General features: G+C 35.1%; 1 protein-coding gene across 1 annotated transcript; it reads right to left on the bottom strand.

Annotated features, from left to right (window-relative positions):
* Positions 1-3288: 3288 nt before the first annotated feature.
* On the bottom strand, positions 3289-5007 carry LOC127900596 (receptor-like protein 12). The gene is made up of 2 exons (XM_052435753.1): positions 4380-5007; positions 3289-4133 (listed from the first exon to the last, which is right to left on the bottom strand). Exons 1-2 carry the CDS (start codon positions 5005-5007, stop codon positions 3289-3291), a joined length of 1473 nt encoding a protein of 490 aa, XP_052291713.1.
* Positions 5008-19262: the final 14255 nt, after the last annotated feature.

Below are 19262 nucleotides of genomic sequence, written 5' to 3'. Positions count from 1 at the left end.
AGGGGCTAAAAATTCTAGAAAAACAAGGAGTCTTAGGGGATGATAAGTTGGGGTCTTTGGAGTTCTGTGAGGTATATGTCCTAGGCAAGTCCTCAAGAACTAGTTTCAAAACTGCAGTGCATAACACAAAAGGGACCCTAGATTACATCCATTCAGATCTGTGGGGACCATCACAGACTGTCTCTCTAGGTGGAGCAAAATACTTTCTCTCTTTTATAGATGATTACTCGAGGATGGTATGGGTTTATGTCTTGAAAGGTAAGGATGAAGTCTTCGACATGTTCAAACAATGGAAAGCATTGGTGGAAACTCAGAGTGGTAGGAAGATTAAGAGACTGAGGACTGATAATGGGCTTGAATTCTGCAACAAACAGTTTGATGATTTCTGCAAACTCAATGGCATAGCAAGACACAAAACAGTGAGTTACACTCCACAGCAGAATGGGCTAGCAGAAAGAATGAATAGGACTTTGATGGATAAAGTCAGATGTTTACTGATCCATTCAAAGCTTCCTCAAACACTGTGGGCTGAAACTTTGATGACAGTATGTTATCTAGTGAATAGAAGTCCATCCAGTGCCCTAAACTTCAAGACACCAGTAGAGATGTGGTCAGGAAGGGCAGCAAATTATTCAAATCTTAAGATTTTTGGTTGTCCAGCTTATGCACATGTCAAGCAAGGGAAGCTGGAGCCAAGAGCACTGAAATGTGTATTCCTGGGTTATCCTGAAGGTGTCAAAGGTTATAAACTCTGGTGCACTGAAATGAAGCCACCAAAGTGCATAGTCAGCTGAGATGTAGTCTTCAATGAGTCAGAGATGTTAATGAAAGGACATCAAAAGGATCCTGCTAAACCAAAAGGAGGACTTAACTCACAGGGACAACATTTGAAGGTGGAGTTTAAAGGAAAATCAGCTCTGGACTACCATGATGAAGCTGAAGACATGGAGAGAGAAGATGCTGAAGATATCAGTGAAGCTTCTGGAACTCATACAGATATTCAAGACTATCAACTGGCAAGAGACAGACAAAGGAGAGTTATCAAAACACCTAAGAGGTTTGCATATGCAGATTTGATTGCATATGCACTAACAGCAGCCCATGAACTAGACAATGATGAGCCCAAAACCTACAGAGAAGCTGTTTCAGGAAAGGATGCAGATAAATAGATAAAAGCTATGAAGGATGAAATGGAGTCATTACACAAAAATAACACCTGGAAACTTGTAAAAAGGCCAGAAAACAAAAGGGTAGTAGGCTGTAAATGGGTTTACAAGGTCAAGCAGGGTATACCAGGGGTTGAATCCATGAGATATAAAGCTAGGCTAGTTGCCAAAGGCTACACACAGAGAGAGGGGATTGATTTCACAGAAGTCTACTCACCTGTAGTTAGACATACCTCAATAAGAATGATCCTAGCTCTGGTTGCAGTTCATAGCATGCATCTTGAACAGATGGATGTTAAGACTGCATTTTTACATGGTGAGCTTGAAGAACAAATAGTAATGTCTCAACCTGAAGGCTTTGAAGACCAGTCAAGTGGTGATTGGGTATGCCTTCTGAAGAAATCACTTTATGGCTTCAATCAGTCCCCAAGACAGTGGTATCTTAGGTTTGACAGCTTTATGATGAAACTTTGTTTTCAAAGGTGTAATCTAGACTGCTGTGTTTATTACAAAGAAATATCAGGGGATATGGTTTATCTGATTCTGTATGTGGATGACATGCTCATTGCCAGTAAAAGCATGGAACATATAAACTTTCTGAAACAACAACTCAAAGGTGAATTTGAGATGAAGGATCTGGGACCAGCTAAAAAGATACTTGGAATGCAGCTGATCAGAGACTGGAAATCTGGCACTTTTTTTCTTACACAGGAGGAATATATCAGGAAAGTACTGGATAAGTTTGACATGACTACTGCCAAACCAGTGCAAACACCATTACCAGCTCACTTCAGATTATCAGAACAGCAGTGCCCAACAGCTGATACTGACAAGTCTGAAATGATAAAGATACCTTATGCAAGTGCTGTAGGCTGCTTAATGTATGCCATGGTGCTCACCAGACCTGATATAGCACATGCAGTCAGTGTGGTCAGTAGGTATATGTCCAATCCTGGAAAAGAACATTGGAAGGCTGTAAAATGGATACTCAGGTATCTAAGAGGAACTTCTGGGCATGGTCTGATATATGGGGGACAGAGAAGAGATAATAGTTTAATTGTGGGATATGTGGATGCTGATTATGCAGGGGACCTGGATAGAAGGAGGTCTTTAACTGGGTATCTGTTCACATTCAACAACTGCACAATAAACTGGAAATCACAGCTACAGAGTGTAGTGGCTTTGTCCACAACTGAAGCCGAGTACACAGCTGCTGCTGAAGCCATAAAAGAGGCAATATGGCTGAAAGGTATGTTGAAGGAGCTTGGAGTCAATCAGAGGTCTGTGGTGGTACATTGTGATAGCCAAAGTGCTATATGTCTAAGCAAGAACCAAACTCACCATGAAAGAACCAAACACATTGACATTAAGGTACACTTCATCAGGCTGGAAGTGTCAAAAGCAACTGTGATGCTTCAGAAAATCCATACAGATGACAACGTTGCAGATATGTTGACTAAAGCTGTTCCAGGAGCTAAATTCAAATTCTGTTTGGATTTGGCTGGCATCTGTGATAACTAAAATACAGATGGTGGGAGAGAAGAGTAGCAGGTCATGAGAGTTTCAAGCTCAAGGTGGAGAATGTTAAAGTATGAGCTTAAAACTGATTTCCAGAAGATCAACCGTCATGTCAGTTTGTGGTCATGTTGGTATACGACATGTCAGCCGAAAAGGATACAAGCCTGTATGACAAATTTTGGTCGTCAGCCAAAGCTTTAAGAGAAGCACGTAAATGTCACGTGCTTCCACTTACTCTGAACGGCATGAAAGAATGTCGTTTTCGGGCTTGCTGTTAGTGTGAATTCAACACGTGTCCTAGAAGCTGTTAAAGGTCAGTTACAACAGGCGGGAAAATTCTGGGTTTGTTAGCCAACAAACCCAGGTTACAGCTGGTTGACAGGGGATCTTCTTGAGAGTCTTCTAGCTAGTATAAGTAGTCTTTGAGACTCAGAAATCATATAGCGTATCACTTGTAACTTTGTCTCTAAGCTTGTAACTTGTTCTTGGTTAATGGCAAAAGTCTGTTGCCCTGTTCTTCAGTGGATGTAGGCTCTCTCAGCCGAACCACTTATATCTGTTGTTCTTTACATATTGTTTCTGGTGATTTGTTTGAGTGATTTGATTAAACCATTCTTAGTTCTTGATTAGAGAGTTCAGCTAATCCTGGAGATTCTTGATTGGGTATGTAAATCTGGTCTAGGTTCAACATATACAATTGAAAATCATGTCCTTTCATTGCCACCGTTACGGACTCGTCATAGTAGGCATGACCCATATACTGAAGTCTTGTTGCCTGTTCGTCAACATTCTTCATTGCTTCCATACTAGTAAAATTCCTTCGTGGCAGAAAATCCTTGAATTCATTACGAGAGAGATCAATAATTCTAAGGGCTTGAAAGGAAAATGTAGTAATGGACTTGCATAGTGGACCATAGAATCGGTTAGATCTCAAGATAAGAATTTTTAGCAGCGGAAGAGATCCCAACCAACACGGAAATGTGTCATTTATCATGTTATTCCCCACATTGACAACTTCCAACTTAACGCATTTAGCCAGAGATCTTGGTAATGAACCTTCAAACTTGTTGCAATTAAGGTCAAAACTCTGTATATTACTTGCATTTTCAAAAGTATCATGGATGTGGCCCTCTAGGCTGTTGTTCTTCAGGTGCAGAGTAATCAGCTGAGTGGTGAAGTTTCCAAGACATGGTGGAATTGTTCCGCTCAAATTATTGTGAGATAAGGAAAGATATTTAAGGGAACTCAAGCTGCAAATATATGGAGGGATCTGTCCGGACAATTTGTTGTTCGAAACTAAGAAGACTTCCGTCGAAGGTGGTGGAACCAGAATTGATCCTTGAATTTTGTTGTTTCGCAGATCAAGAGTCCTAATATTCTTCCATGGATGTAGCGCTATATGCGTCAGGAAATTGTTGGAAAGATCAAGATCAATCAAACTCTTCCATCCTTTAGAATCATGTTTCGAAATTCGACCATGAATTCTGCCGTTGGATAGGTATAGGACTCTTTAACTTTTCTGAGTTTCTGAGGAAACTTGGGAACTCACTGACATTGCAATTAGAGAAACTCAATTTTAAAAGACTAGGTAAGGAATATTTGATGTCGATATTGCCAGAGGAAGTAAACGAGAGCAGGTTGTTATTTGAAAGATCAAGAAATTGAAGATTTTTTAACTTGGAGAACTGGTCGAACCTGATAGTGCCACACTGCCACTCAAGTTATTTGATGAGAGATCGAGATGAGTGAGGTCCACAAGTTGAAAGAGGGAACTAGGAATTGTACCATGTATCTGATTTTTTTCCAAATGAACTTCTTCTAGTGAATTAGGCGACTGGAAGCCATCAATAGGACCAGTGAGCTTGTTCCATGCAAGGTTTACAGAAACCAAAGAAGGCAGAGTGAACAACCAAGATGGTACTTTGCCTTGGAGAGAGTTTCCAAAGAGGTCTAAATTGGTTAAATACAATAGTCCACTTACATGATGAGGCAGTTGGCCAGTAAGATGATTTGATGCGAACAAAATTTCAGTAGCTTTACTGAGGTTTCCAGTTGATGTTGGAATTGACCCCATGAAATTGCAATATGTAATATCCACAGTCTCCAAGAACAATAGATTTCCAATGGAATATGGTATTTCACCTGAGAAATCACTGAGAGAAAGATCCAACTCCCTAAGAGGGCTACTCCAGTTACACTTTGGTAGGTAACCCGTGAGATGAATGTTTCCGCATAAATAGAGTACTCGAAGGTTTGGAAGAAGAAAAATTTGATCTGGGAAATTTCCTTGTATCCTAGTACCACTCAGATCCAGGTCCGTCATTGTTGAAGATAAGTTTAGCAGAGAAAAAGGTTTGATCAAAGACAAATTTGTCGATCCGAGATGGAGAAGGCTTAATTTTGTAAGGTTACTCGCAAGCAAATCAAAAGTTCTTTGTTCGATTGTCAAGACACGGCAGGAAAGGCCAAGATGAGTTAGTTTGGACAAGTGAGATATTTCAGAAGGGACTAGACCACCAAAATTAGAAAAAGAGGGGTTAAGATATGTCAATTCCTTTAGGCGTCCAAACTCAGGAGAGATTCGAGAACCGAGGAAATTGTTAAAAGCAAGGTTTAGAGATTGGAGATGTGAAAGGCGAAAGAGGGTGCTATTGTCATCGATGGTACCTCTAAGCCAGCTGCAACTGCCATGAAGGTCGAGGCCAATCACGTTTCCGGTCACATTATCACATATTACTCCACCCATGAGCAGCAATCGGTACCCTCCGTCCAAGAGTTCGTCTTATGAGAAGAATGTTCTTCGTCACAGTAAGAATAATCCGAGGGACTAGCAGAAGTGTTATTCTTAAATTGAAGCAAAGCGAAACTTTGCTCCGGAGGGCAGAAATGACGATGAGTTGTTTTAGGAGAAGAGTAATGGAAAGATGATGAACAATCAACTTGAAAATTATAACCAAACAAAAGGAAGTAGAAGAATAAGAGAGTGCAAGAGGCATGGTTATAATGCCACATGAATCTCTCCATCGTTTCTAAGAATTATTTTTACAAAGAAACGTGACAATTACTTATCATATGTCTGATTTTTCAGGTAGATTAGATGAGTTTCTATATGCATTCCATGGGTTCATTAGTTGCTATGTAATGTTGCAAGTTGGTCAATGAAATTGATTCAAATAATACGTTTAATATTTGTATGAAATGAAATTGCAATGGACAGAAATTAAGGCATGTTTGGTATTGTTTTTGAATTTGTATTTTCTGAGAATAAAAACGAAAATGAAAATGGTGTTTTACAGTTACTGTATTTCGAATTTAAATATGCGTTTGGTATTATTTTCTGTATCCTATATTTTAAAACTGAAAACAGTAATATGCGTTTGGTAGACACAGTTGAAAATGATAAAAACAGAAAATATGCGTTTGGTAATGCTTTTTTCAAAAACAGTTTTTACTAAACATTTACATTATATTTATAGTCATAAAATAATTATTTAGCTAATACACACAAATACAACAAAATAATTTAACCAAATTTAATATAAAAAAATTACATGATAATAAAGTTTAAGAATTAACATTAATTAAAAAGAAGTTTGACATTGTCATTGTTTTTACACTATATAATTAAGATATATATTACAACACATGATTTAAACAAAATAATTATAAAAAAACTACATGATACAAATTATGCATTACGTATGTAATCATGCCACATAAAAGCTGCAATTTCATCTCTGCATTTCGTGAAATAGATGAATTGCTTTGTGAGCTTTGCCATGATTTGCAAGCCCTCCAATCATGGTACTCCATGAAACAACATCTCTCTTTACCATCTGATCAAACAGCTGACTTGCTTGATTGATGCAACCACATTTTATGTACATTTCGATGAGAGCATTGCAAATAACAGTCCTCCGCAACAAGTGATTTTTATCACAATACATATGAATCCATTCCCCTAGCTCAAGAGATCCTAGTTGTGCACAAGCTGGCAAAATAGGTACGATACTTATCTCATCAGGTTCAATACCCACTATTTGCATTTGCCGAAATACATCCAGTGCTTCAGCATAGCTCCCTATATGTGCATACCCCAAAATCATTGCAGTCCATGAGACAATAGTCGTATAAGGCATCTTATCAAATAGCATTCTTGCTTTCTTCATTTGACCCAATCTAGCATACCCAGAAATAAGATTATTCCAAGCACCTATATCTCTATCAGTCATTTCCTCGAACACTTTGTGTGCCTCAATTAGCTCATCACATTTTCCATACAAATCTAGAAGTGCATTCTCTGTTATGGAATGCGACTTCAGCCCAAATTTACACACATGGGCATGAATTTGCTTTCCCAGGGAAGGACACAACAGCCCCACACATGATTTAATCACAAACGGTAATGTAAATTTATCAGGCAAAATTAGGCTTCCAGCTCGTGGGTTATATAATTACCGACAAGTGACAATGAAGTAGCAGTAGATGAAGATCCGAGAGAGCAAGTGCAGATCCAAGAGAGCAAAAACGAAGTAGCAGCAGCTGGACGGAGTCCGAGTAGCAGCAGCTGGACAGAGTCGGAGCAGCAGCGGTTACGGCGGAGAAAGAGCAGCGGCAGTGGCTAGCACACCAAGAGCGACCAAGAGAGAGATTTGCTGCAACTGGATTGAGAAAATTGAGGGGAAAGAGGGAGCTGCAGTGAACTGGATTCAGAGTGAGGGCTGCAGTGAAGAGAAAAGTGAGGGCTGCAGGGTCACGATTTTTTTGTTGTTTTTTAATTTATTTTTAGGTTTAGTTTGTAAAATTTGGAGAATATGTTTAACTTGTTTTCAGTTGTATAGTTATAATAATGAATCCAGATTTTGTGTTTTGTAATTTGTTTTGTGAAAAAAATCCACCAAACATGTTTTATGTGTGTATTATAAAAATAAAAACGAAAACATGACTTGTAAAACGGTACCAAACAGGCCCTAAAAATTCCATGAAATGCACCACCTTCCAAATGGTGTGAATTAAGCAAGCAAGGAGTGGACAAAAGGAAAAAATCATTGACGGTACCCATCAATTAATGCTAAACTAAATATAATAAAAATAACCAGTGGGAAACCCGACGAAATGTTTTTAATTTCCGGCTACACCCACATGAACCAGACGAAAGGTTTAAATACCGATTCTGTTTAAAAAAAAAAAAAAAGTTATTAATTAAGGTTTAAATTTTTTAAAAGAACAAAATGATTTTGATCTAAGTTATTTTTCAAACAGTATCTTTTCTTTTTAGTTCGTCAATTCGATAAATTAAGCTAACTAATCGATCATTGCACGAAAAAGAGTGAAGCTACTGGCAGCCGTTCATTATCCTTACAAAACTCTACTTTAATTAAAATTAAATTAAGGAAAAATAAGAATTAATCACACAGATTTTTTTCCCGAACAAATTACTTACATTTCTAATCAATCTTTTTTTTTAATTTTCTACTAATTACTTCCTACCTAACTAAAATAAATTGCTCAAATTTATAATACTCTATTGTTATTTTCATATTTCTTATCGATTAAATACTTTTGTTCTTAAGATTGCATTCAAATTATAATTTAAAATATATGTAACTTAAGCCAATGATTAATATTAAAAAATTCATCACCCAAAAATTTTTTTAATTTGTGTGTCGGATAACAATAAGACTGTAAAAGAAATGAAAAATAGCACAATACTAATATGAGTTTTATAATTTAAAAAAGTTAAATAAAAAATTAGAATAGTGTATAGGAAAAAAAGAGTATTTTTTGAAATTAAATAAATATAATTGAAAAAAGGATTTCATGAGAAGAATAGATGGTGCCAGTAGTCCAACTTCACCCAAAAGTATAGTATAAAACGGAGAAATTTGGGCCACCTAGAATATGGTTGTCTGAAGTCTGAATTTGACTTATTTTCATACATTTACAGTTCTTAAATTGTTTGTTTTCTATCACTTATGTCTGATTATAAAATGTTTAGATCTGAATGAATTTTGACTTTTAACTAAATGAGAAAACATCTGAATGAAACTTTAATATTCTCTCTCATTAACACTCTTATTAAATAAATTTATTTCCCATTGCATAAATTATTCTTTTATTATTTTTTATTTATCCCCTTTTGTAGGTTATATTATATTCAACTATTATTATTTTTTTTATGAATGAAAATTTTAAACATAATAAAACTTTAGGTAAGTGTGTTTTATAATAGGACAATTTGTTTGTATTTATATTTATTATTCTTATGATAGTTTTGAATTATATTCAGTACATTAATTTTAATTCAAATGATTAAACAATTCTTGATTGGCTTATGTATATTAACAAGAAAAAATATCTATGTACTATACTAACAATAACTTTATAAGTATCATATATTAATGTGAAAAAATACATATGTTGGATATATATTTTGTTTTTCTTGCTTTTTTAAGGTAAACATTATCAATTTTTGTTTTTACTAATCAAATAATTTATTTATTAGTTGTCATGTGTTTAGCCAATAAAATATAAGTATTGTTAATATTAATGAGGTTATACATGTCAAGATATCATATTTCAGATGTTTTATTTTTGAAAAACAAACAATTTAACACTTATATTCAAATATTAAAAAAAATGTCACTTAGATATAGTATTCAGACCTACTTAGACTTCAATTAAATTTAGACTCATTCAAATTTCAGATGTAGAAAACAAACGCTACCTTAAATTGTAAATATAATCTTTGATAATATAAAGGCAAATTTTTTAAAAAACAATTCTGGATGCAAATTCCACTAAAAAATTTAACAAAATTTTGATATACCGAAGGCAAAAACTTCAGCGAAAAAGCTAAAATAACTAATTTTGAAGAAATAGACATATAAAAGAAAATAAATCATATATACCCACAAGAATTTTGACCGAGTTCTTGTCTTATTTTTGTAGTCTTGAAATCACACAATTTTGCATTAATGACTTCTTTGCAAAACACACAGATAGCATTGAGGAAAATCACAGTTTTTATTTATATCGAATGCTATCAATGGGAAATATTAATATGTCATTCAAGTTTGTGTCGGAAACCGTTCAACTTCGAGTATTCATAGGAAATTATCCTATGTTTAATACAAGTTTAAAATATTCATGGTAATAAATTGGGCCACATGTCACTCTATGCAAACTGTTCACTAGGGTTTTGTATGCAGATATCCCTGTCTACAACAAAATCAAAATAAATGACAATCGGCAACGGAATGAATATTTCTAAAATGTGACGCGAGAGATCTTGCGGACCACTCGGTTCATTTTCATTAAAATTAGTTAACTTATATATTAAAAAATACATTCACATCTTCATAGTGTGTTAAAATTTAGGAAAATTTTAATGAAGTGATAAAATTTAACACATTTTATTTAAATTTATTACATCCACATTTTCATACTCATTAAAAACCACTTTATTAAAATTTTATTCTTGGACTAAGGTGGTAAAAAAAAAAGTAAAGTGTCATTTTGTTAAAAAAAAAAAATTAAGATGCTAGCACAAGACATGATTTTTATTTAAAGAACTAATACATAACATAACATACAAGACAGTTGATTCCGCAACAAGAAGAAACAACTAGCAAAATTACAAGACAATGAATATCTGTTGTTTCATCTCCCTCATATGCCTGTGTCTTACTCTTCTTACCTTCTCTTGTCGATCTCCTTCAACCATCATGACAACACATTGTGATCCTTCCTATTGTTGTCTGTTGAGAATACCATGTATCCAATAGACTATCCAATTGCCGGTCCTTCTTTTTCGTTTTTTGCAATTAAAATGGGATGTGTACTACAAACAAATAAGTGAAAACTTCAAATCGAAAAAAACCATAGGATTGTGTCTCGACATAACCTTCCATTATATAATTAATGAGATTACAGTACAAACTCTTCTCTAGATCACACCAAAGGCTAACTATATCAAGAACCACATCATTCTTAGCTCAGTACAATAACGTATAACAAAATCCTTGTACTAATAGGTATCACAAATATCTACTAAAAGGAGGTTATTTCGCAAATCAACACGGCTAAGAATATAGAGCAGGATGTCAGCAACTTATCCTCCAAATATGAGAGAAAATAGAGTTAAAATTGCCTTATGATCATCTACTTAAAGATTGAAACCCTGGCCACCAAACTAAAGTCACGCAACTATCTTCTTCTTCTATCTCTTTCTCTCTCTCTCTCTTTTGCATTCTGTAAAAGTTTGTAGTGCTATGTTTTGATGATGAGAAAAACAAAGAAAAATAGAGAGAAAGTAAAATGAAACGAGAAAGTTTTATTATTATTTTTCACACAAAATGTGCACAAATATCTAGCATTCCTATTTCATCAGTGCATCTAACTATTGCTAATAACAAGCTTAACAGCTGAACATTAATAAAATGACAACTGTACAATCTAAACAAACTAATCCCATTGGTTAACTAACTATTGCAACTTTTTGAGCTTCAACTGCAATATGTTGAACTACTACTGAGCTATGCACTCGAATATGCTGGAACCTTCTTGAACATACTGGAGTCTTCTAGATACTCCTAACATTTTCCCTTAGTGCAACATTATGAATGGTGTTGAGCTTGGATTGAAGATAGAGAAATGGCTAAAAGGGTAAGGCTTTGGTAAAAATTTTAGTTGTCTGATCAAGGTTGGGAATATACTCAATATGCAAGCTTTTGTTAGCCACCTTTTCTTTTAAGAAATGAATGTCCAATTCAATATGTTTGGTCTAAGAATGGAACTTAGGATTGCCAGCAAGAGCTGTAACACTTTGGTTATCACTTCAAATAATGAGAGTAGATAGAGGAACAATATCAAGTTCTATAAGTAATAATCTTATCCATAGTACTTTTGAGGTGGCCATGGCAAAGGCTCAATATTCAGACTTAGTACTTGATCTAAAAACTGCAACTTGCTTCTTGGAGCGTAAAGAAACCAAATTTAGACCTAAGTAGACACAGTACCCGAACAATTGACCTTCTATCATCTTTGTCAACTGCCCAATCTGCATTAGAAAAACATTTAATATGAAGAGATCACCATATGATTAGAACTGAAGGCCAAGGCTAATGGTGCCTTTGAGATATCTCAGTACCCCTTTGCAAGCTTGTTAATAAGTTAGCTTTCCAATGAACATCAATGGGAGCACTAAGAAATTGACTAAATTTGTTAACAGAAAATGCAATTTCTAGCTAGTCAGAGTAACATACTAAAAAGCACCAACGGTACTCCTATACAAACTAACATTAGAAAAGGATACACCATCAGTTTTATTTAAAAGACTCCTTGAAGCCATATGAGTAGAATATATCATGCTATCTTGCATATTCACTTTAGCAAGTAAATCATCAACATATTTAGATTGAGAAAGGAGCAAACTAGTAGCATTTTTAGTAACTTGAATGCCCAAGTAATTAAGTTCTCCTAAATCTTTCAAGGCAAATGTTGATTGTAAATTAGAGATAACTTAAACAATTAAGGAAGTAGTGGATCCTATTATACCTATTATATTAGTAGAAAAATGAGCTAACCAACTTGTCTTTTAAAGAAGAGTAAAGTAGCTAACTTGGAATTAGAGGAGCCGTACTGAGTGTTAAAATGTATGTTTCCATAATGATGATTTTGATGATAACAAACACATTTAAAATTGATTAAGTTTGAAGAAATCCTTTATCGGATCAAAATACTTAAGTCGTAAAATGTATTGAGCAAAGAATAACTTTATGGTAATAAACAAATTCCTGATAACTCCAAAAATGGCTAACTATTTAGGAGAAAATAACTAACTAACATTGAACATATTCAAAAGTTTAGTTTTTGGACACTAATGGTAAACTGACCTCTAGAAGATAGTATTCCGATAACTTTCTTGCAGGTCTCTAGATACTAACAGTTATTCGACATCAATAAAACAGTGATCTGATAATTTGAAATTATAAGCATAATGGTCACTTGCTCAAGTCAAAACAGTGATCCGACAATGGCTAACAACAATCTGATTGAGTGCAGAAAGTCAATAACGATTAGTTTTCAGCTTCAGCTATAAAAGGGCTAAATCAAATTCAAATTCTAACAGGATTTTACAATTATCATTGAGCTTACTATTGAGTATATAATCTTCCTTGAGCATTAAACTTACTTGTAATCTTTATTTTTAAGTGATAGTAAGTGTGAAAAACACTTGAGTTAAGAGATTTGGAATAATCTCTTGTTGTAAAGGTTGATTGACACATGTGAAGTCAATTGTAAAAATTCTTGAAGCCTTGGAGGCTTGAACAGTGGAATCCTCAAGTATGGTGAGCTTGGAGGCATGGATGTAGGCAGGATTTGGCCGAACCACGTAAAACTCTCTGTTTTCGAATCTTTCTTCCTTGTGTCTTTATATTTTGATTACTTTGCTTATTATTGTTCTGAATTTGTTTTATATTGGCATTCATTTTTATTCAAACACTACACAATTTTTAAAAACACAATTCACCCACCTCTTAAGTTGCATAGCTAGTATTTCACAGAGTTGTTAAGGCCATTTTTAATCTTTTAAACCATGCTCTTGGTGCTTGCTTGAGTCTGTACAAGGCTATATAAAGCTTTCACACATGAATAAATTTATCTAGATCCATAAAGCCCTTTGGTGGTTGTATATACACTTTATTTGTCGAATAACCATTGAGAAAAGTATTGTTGATGTCAATTTGTCTAAGTACCAATTAATGAGTGACTATTATGCTTAACATAAGTTTAATAGTAGAAGATTTTTCCATTGAATTAAATGTTTCGTATAATCAATCCTTGTGTATGATGAAAACCTTTGCTACATGTCTGGCTTTGTACCTACCAATGCTGCCATCTGGATTATATTTGATTCTCAACACCCATTTGTCTCCAACAACCTTAATAGGATGAGAAGGATTGACAAGTTCCCAATTATGATTGTCAAGTAAGGCTTGAAACTCTTTTGTCATGGCTTTATGCCATTTTAGATCAACAAGGACAACAGAGACAACAATTCACTCTTTTTGGTTGGACTGACAACTAGTAACGTAAGTTTGGGTTTAAACACACTAGCCTTTAATACGATGATCATAGAAGGGCTAGCAGGATTTGATTGTGGTGGTGATAACTGATGAGGTTCATCTGAGGAATGAAGGCAAAAGGAATTAACAGACGGAGCCATATGTAAATAGGGAAAAGGAGTTGGAGATGAAGAGTATAGATCGTTTGGTGTATTGGGTGGAGATTGATAAAGAGAAGAAAGAAGTTGCACCACAATCTAAGAAGGGAGAGGATTGGAAGCTAAAATAGGGTTAGATAAAGACTGATGACAAACATTTTACCTCTTAAAAAAATCAACTTTAAATTGAAAAGGAAAATAAGACTCATCAAAGACAAAATGGTTACTGATATAAACTTTTCAGATGAGTGTAAACATTGATAAATTTTATGTAAAGAACTATATGTTGAGTGTTAGAAAATGTTTATTTATAAAGGAGAAAATCATTATTTTACACTTCAAGTTTTACTAACACCTTACTTTTATGTATTTAAGCTTCTTGTCATTTAATTATGTGTGTTGTATTATAATTAAGTATTTTATGTATTTTAGGGGCATCATAGTCATTTCACAATAAACGAGAGATCAGACGGCAAAACAGATATCATTTTTGAACTCAGGACAGTCGAAAACCTTAGGAGGAGCATAAAAGGAAAAATGACACTGTTCACATGTACGGTATTGTCTACGTTACTGTTTATGACACTGTTCACATAGAAGGATCGATGACGTGGTATTGATCGATAATGTGGCATTGACTGATGAGGTGTCACGATCCTGTTGGACTAAAATTCTTATGCACTATTGATTGTTGACGTGGCAGCATGTTAGTGGACCAAAAATTGCGCGTACGATACATGCATATACATAGGATTATTTTCAACCAAACCGCATTACTATTCAAGCCGGGTCAAACCGTGTCACTGTTCAAACCGCGTACTGTTGACTGATGACGTGGCGCAATCCTGAGCATCCAAACTGTTTTTAATCCGATGACCATGATTTACTCAATATATCTAATAAAAGGGGGCCTCCCCCTTTAATTTGATATCTTTGAATCTATTTTTGAACTCCATTTTCTGTAATTCCTTCTCTATCTTTGAATCCATTTTTGGACTCCATTTTCTGTAATTCCTTCTCTATCTTGTATTTTCTATGTATTTTAATAAATTTCTATTTTGCCCCTTGTTCAATTATGAGTAGCTAATTTTCTTTCAAGCTTGGATTGAAAGTGAAGTCTCAACATGTGTCATGGACTTTATTCGATAAATTTATTTTCTATACCCCTCTAATGTTTGTGGATGTTTTGACTTCTCGTCGACAAATAATAATAATAATCTTATCTAGATACCGTCCTGGTTTCACCGGCTCCCTAGTACAAGGTTATTATTATTTGGCACAATAAGCCCTTAGCACCATATTGATTAGAGTGTGGTTCATGAGGTGTGGATTTCTCCCTCATGATTTAATTGGCATTAATAAGGAATATTTAACCCATTGTGCATGTTGATACGGATCAAGATACCCAAGTACGTCATTTCAATAGATTTATCTTCAATTTATTCTCGCCATTTCAATTCCAATTTTAGGATAATTTAAATCATTTTCACCACAAATCCAACCACCCATTTAGAAAAATTAATTCTATACACAATTAAAATCCACCTCCTCGTGGGATCGACACTCGTCACTATTGATATATTCTACAATAGATTTGTGCACTTGCGAGTTCAATAAAATTTGCACAACAAGTTTTTGGCACAATTGCCGGGGAGGTAAGTTATTTTAATTCGTAGAATTAATTTTTGTAAAAATATTTCTTTTAGTTATTTTTCTTGTAATTTTTTTTAATTTAAAAAAAAAATGAATCTGCATTTAGAGGTAATAATTTCTTTTCTTCTCTATTCTTTACAATTCTGCAATTTAATTTTTAAGTTATTTTCTTTGTAATTTTTTTGTTTATTTTAGTTAATTTATTTCACGTATTTTTAGTGTGTTTTTATATAAAGGTTTTAACAGCGTAATAAGGTTAGTACCGTAATTTCTCCTTCTTCTTTATTTTTATTTGTTTTGTTCTTTTCATACATAGTCGTAGGTCATTATTACCTAATCTTGAACCTATAGACCTTGAATTAAAAAAAACACTGCGCACACACAAACACGTTAAAAATAAAATGGATTTGCAACAACAACCACCACCACAGGAGAGGCCATTTAAGGACTACTTCAGTCCCTTAACTAATTTGAGCACATCATGCATAAGATACCCAAATGTAGCTGCTAGGAGTTTTGAGTTAAAACCTAGTGTGCTAAATTGTCTCCCAACATTCTATGACCTAGAAAATGAGGACCCATATAATCATTTGAATGATTTTCATGCTGTTTGTCAAACATTTAGATATGAGAATTTTTCAGATGATGATGTTAAACTTAGATTATTCCTATTTTCTTTAAAGGATAGAGCTCGTTCATAACTTAATACATTGCCTGCTAATAGCATTACATCATGGGAACAAACGGTAACTAAATTTTTGAATAAATATTTTCCAGTGCATAAAACTAATGCTATTCGCAGGGAAATTTCAGAGTTTACCCAGAGAGAAGACGAGTAATTTTTCGAAATATGGGACCGATTCAATGGGCTACTCTTGAAGTGTCCACATTATGGGTACGAGAAATGGCACCAATGCCAATACTTTTTGGAGGGATTATTGCCGAATGTGCAAGAATGGCTAATGGTAACAAGTGGAGGAGAGCTAATGTCAAAAAGTGCATCAGAAATTTGGGAATTCTTCCAGCGACAAACAGATAATTCCCAACAACGGAGTCGATCACTCAGGAATACTAAAAGAATTAAGGGAGTAAATGAGGTTCATATTGGCGAGTCAACTTTGGAAATCAAAGAAGTCAAGGAGATGGTTGAACGTCTTTCTCAACAAATAGCATCATTAACGACTGCTAAATCAACAGAACCACATAACCATGACTCATACTCAGATCAAGCCAATGCCATAAGTGTAATGAGAAAAACATCAAATTACAATCCATACTCCAACACATATAACCCTAAATGGAGAGACCACCCCAATTTTTCATGGTCTCAAGGATTCCAACAAAATGGATCAGTAGCTCTAGCTCCACCAATGCAACCAATTCCTCAAATTCCTCAAGCCTCTCAGCCACCATTTAGACCATACAATCAGAACCAGAACTACTTTCAACTCAGACTATGAGAGGATGCATTTCAGAATTTCAAGAATGTTACTCACTCTACGATTGAGCAACAAAACCGCACCATTGATGGACTACGAAATGAGATGAGAGCAGGCTTCAACTCACAAGCCTAATCAGTTTCAAGCCTCGAGAAGATGGTGGGACAGCTTGCTTCTTCAGTTCAGACCTTGGCAATGACTGTTGAGAAAGGTAAATTTCCAAGTCAACCAGTGTCTAATCGTAAAGGAGTACATGAAGCAAGTACTAGTTCACCACAGCAGCATGGAGAGGTCAAAGTAGTCATGACCTTGCGAAAAGGAAAAGAAGTCGACAACAAAGTGGAGATGCTGGTGACAAAATAAAATCAAATTGTACCTGTGAATGTTGAGGACTCACCATCGGAAGAGAAAGAAGAAACCAACCCACGAGAATATGTTCCTAAAGATCTATTTCCTCATAGGTTAGCTAAAGGAAAGAAGGGAAAATCCACAGGTGAGATTCTTGAAATCTTCAAACAAGTAAGTGTTAATATCCCTTTACTTGATGCTATAAAACAAGTTCCATCTTATGCCAAGTTTCTTAAAGACCTTTGTGCTAAAAAGAGAAACATTCACGTTCAAAAGAAGGCATTTTTAATAGAAAATGTTAGTTCTATACTCCAACATAAAATTCCTCTAAAATGCAAAGACCCAGGCTCCCCCACTATCTCATGTAGTATAGGGAACCACACAATTGAGAATGCTTTGTTGGATTTAGGAGCTAGTGTAAATCTGTTGCCTTATTCAGTATTTGTGAAACTTGGACTTGGAGAATTACACCCAACTCTAGTGGTGTTACAGCTTGCAGATCGGTCCACGAAAATACCTCGTGGTATTGTGGAGGACGTGCTTATCCAGGTAGATAAGTTTTATTTTCCTGTTGATTTCATTGTAATTGACACTAAACCAATACATGATTCAAGGAAGCACATCCCCATTATCCTAGGCCGACCTTTCTTGGCAACTGCGGATGCTCACATTCAATGCAGGACTGGAAATATGCAGTTGTCCTTCGGCAACATGACTATGGAGCTGAACATCTTCAACATTGTCAAACAACCTCATAATGCAGATGATGGAATTATTGATGTGGATTTAATATAAGCATTAGTTGATAATACTTTTGTTTCAAACCTTAGTGATGATCCTTTACAAACATGTTTAACTCACTTTGGTTTGGATTTTGATATTGACAGATCGGTCGATGAGGCCAACTCCCTACTTAACTCAGCACCATCCATGGACACTAATAAATGGAAGTCAAGAGTTGAACAACTAGCACCATCAGAAAAGAAACTCATCCCATCATCAGAATCACCACCGAAACTCGAGCTCAAACCATTGCCCAACACTCTGGAATATGCATTTTTGGGAGAAGAAGTACTCTGCCGGTAATCATCTCATCATCCCTAAATGACGAACAAAAAGGTAAGTTGTTGGATGTTTTAAAAGAGCACAAAGAAGCATTAGGATGGACCATAGCGGACATAAGAGGTATAAACCCAGTAGACTGCATGCATTACATTCACCTTGATGAAAATGCTAAACCTACTAGGGAAATGCAACGTCGGTTAAATTCTAAAATGAAAGAAGTTGTTAGTGAAATATAAGTGTGCAACCCAAGAGGGGGGTGAATTAGAATTTTAAAATTTATCCTAGCAAATCCACACAACAAGCAATCTAATGTCTTAACAACAATTGAAAATAATAAGTTCAATAATAGCACAATAATTAAAGAGTAAGGGAGAAGAGAAACAAACACACGAATTTTTACGTGGTTCGGCAATCCCCGCCTACGTCCACGCCTCCAAGCGATCCAAGCTCGAGCATTTCACTATCCAAGCCTTTCCAAGGCTTCAACGATTAAAATTGACTTCGAGGTGTCAATAAACCTTTACAACAAAGAGATTATCTCTCAATCGCTTCACTCAAGTGTCTCACACACTCAAACTCTTACAATTGAGATGAATAAATGAAGGTTACAATGAAACTCACTCAATGAGTAGATATTCAAAGATGAAGAAAAATGAATGATTCAATGTTTTGTGTTTTGCAAGTTGAAGGCTCAAGATATCACGTGTGCTTTTTGCCTTTTCTTGTTGGTGAGATTGAAAATGAGTTGGATTTGAGTTCTTATAGTTTGAGCTCAAAAACTAGCCGTTATGCACAATTTGGTCGTAACCGGATTACCAATTATGGACATCCAGAATTTCGCTTAAT

The sequence above is a fragment of the Citrus sinensis genome, chromosome 3 (assembly GCF_022201045.2).
Source record: "Citrus sinensis cultivar Valencia sweet orange chromosome 3, DVS_A1.0, whole genome shotgun sequence".
NCBI classification, from domain to species: Eukaryota; Viridiplantae; Streptophyta; class Magnoliopsida; order Sapindales; family Rutaceae; genus Citrus; species Citrus sinensis.
This window is presented reverse-complemented; position numbering and strand designations above follow the sequence as displayed.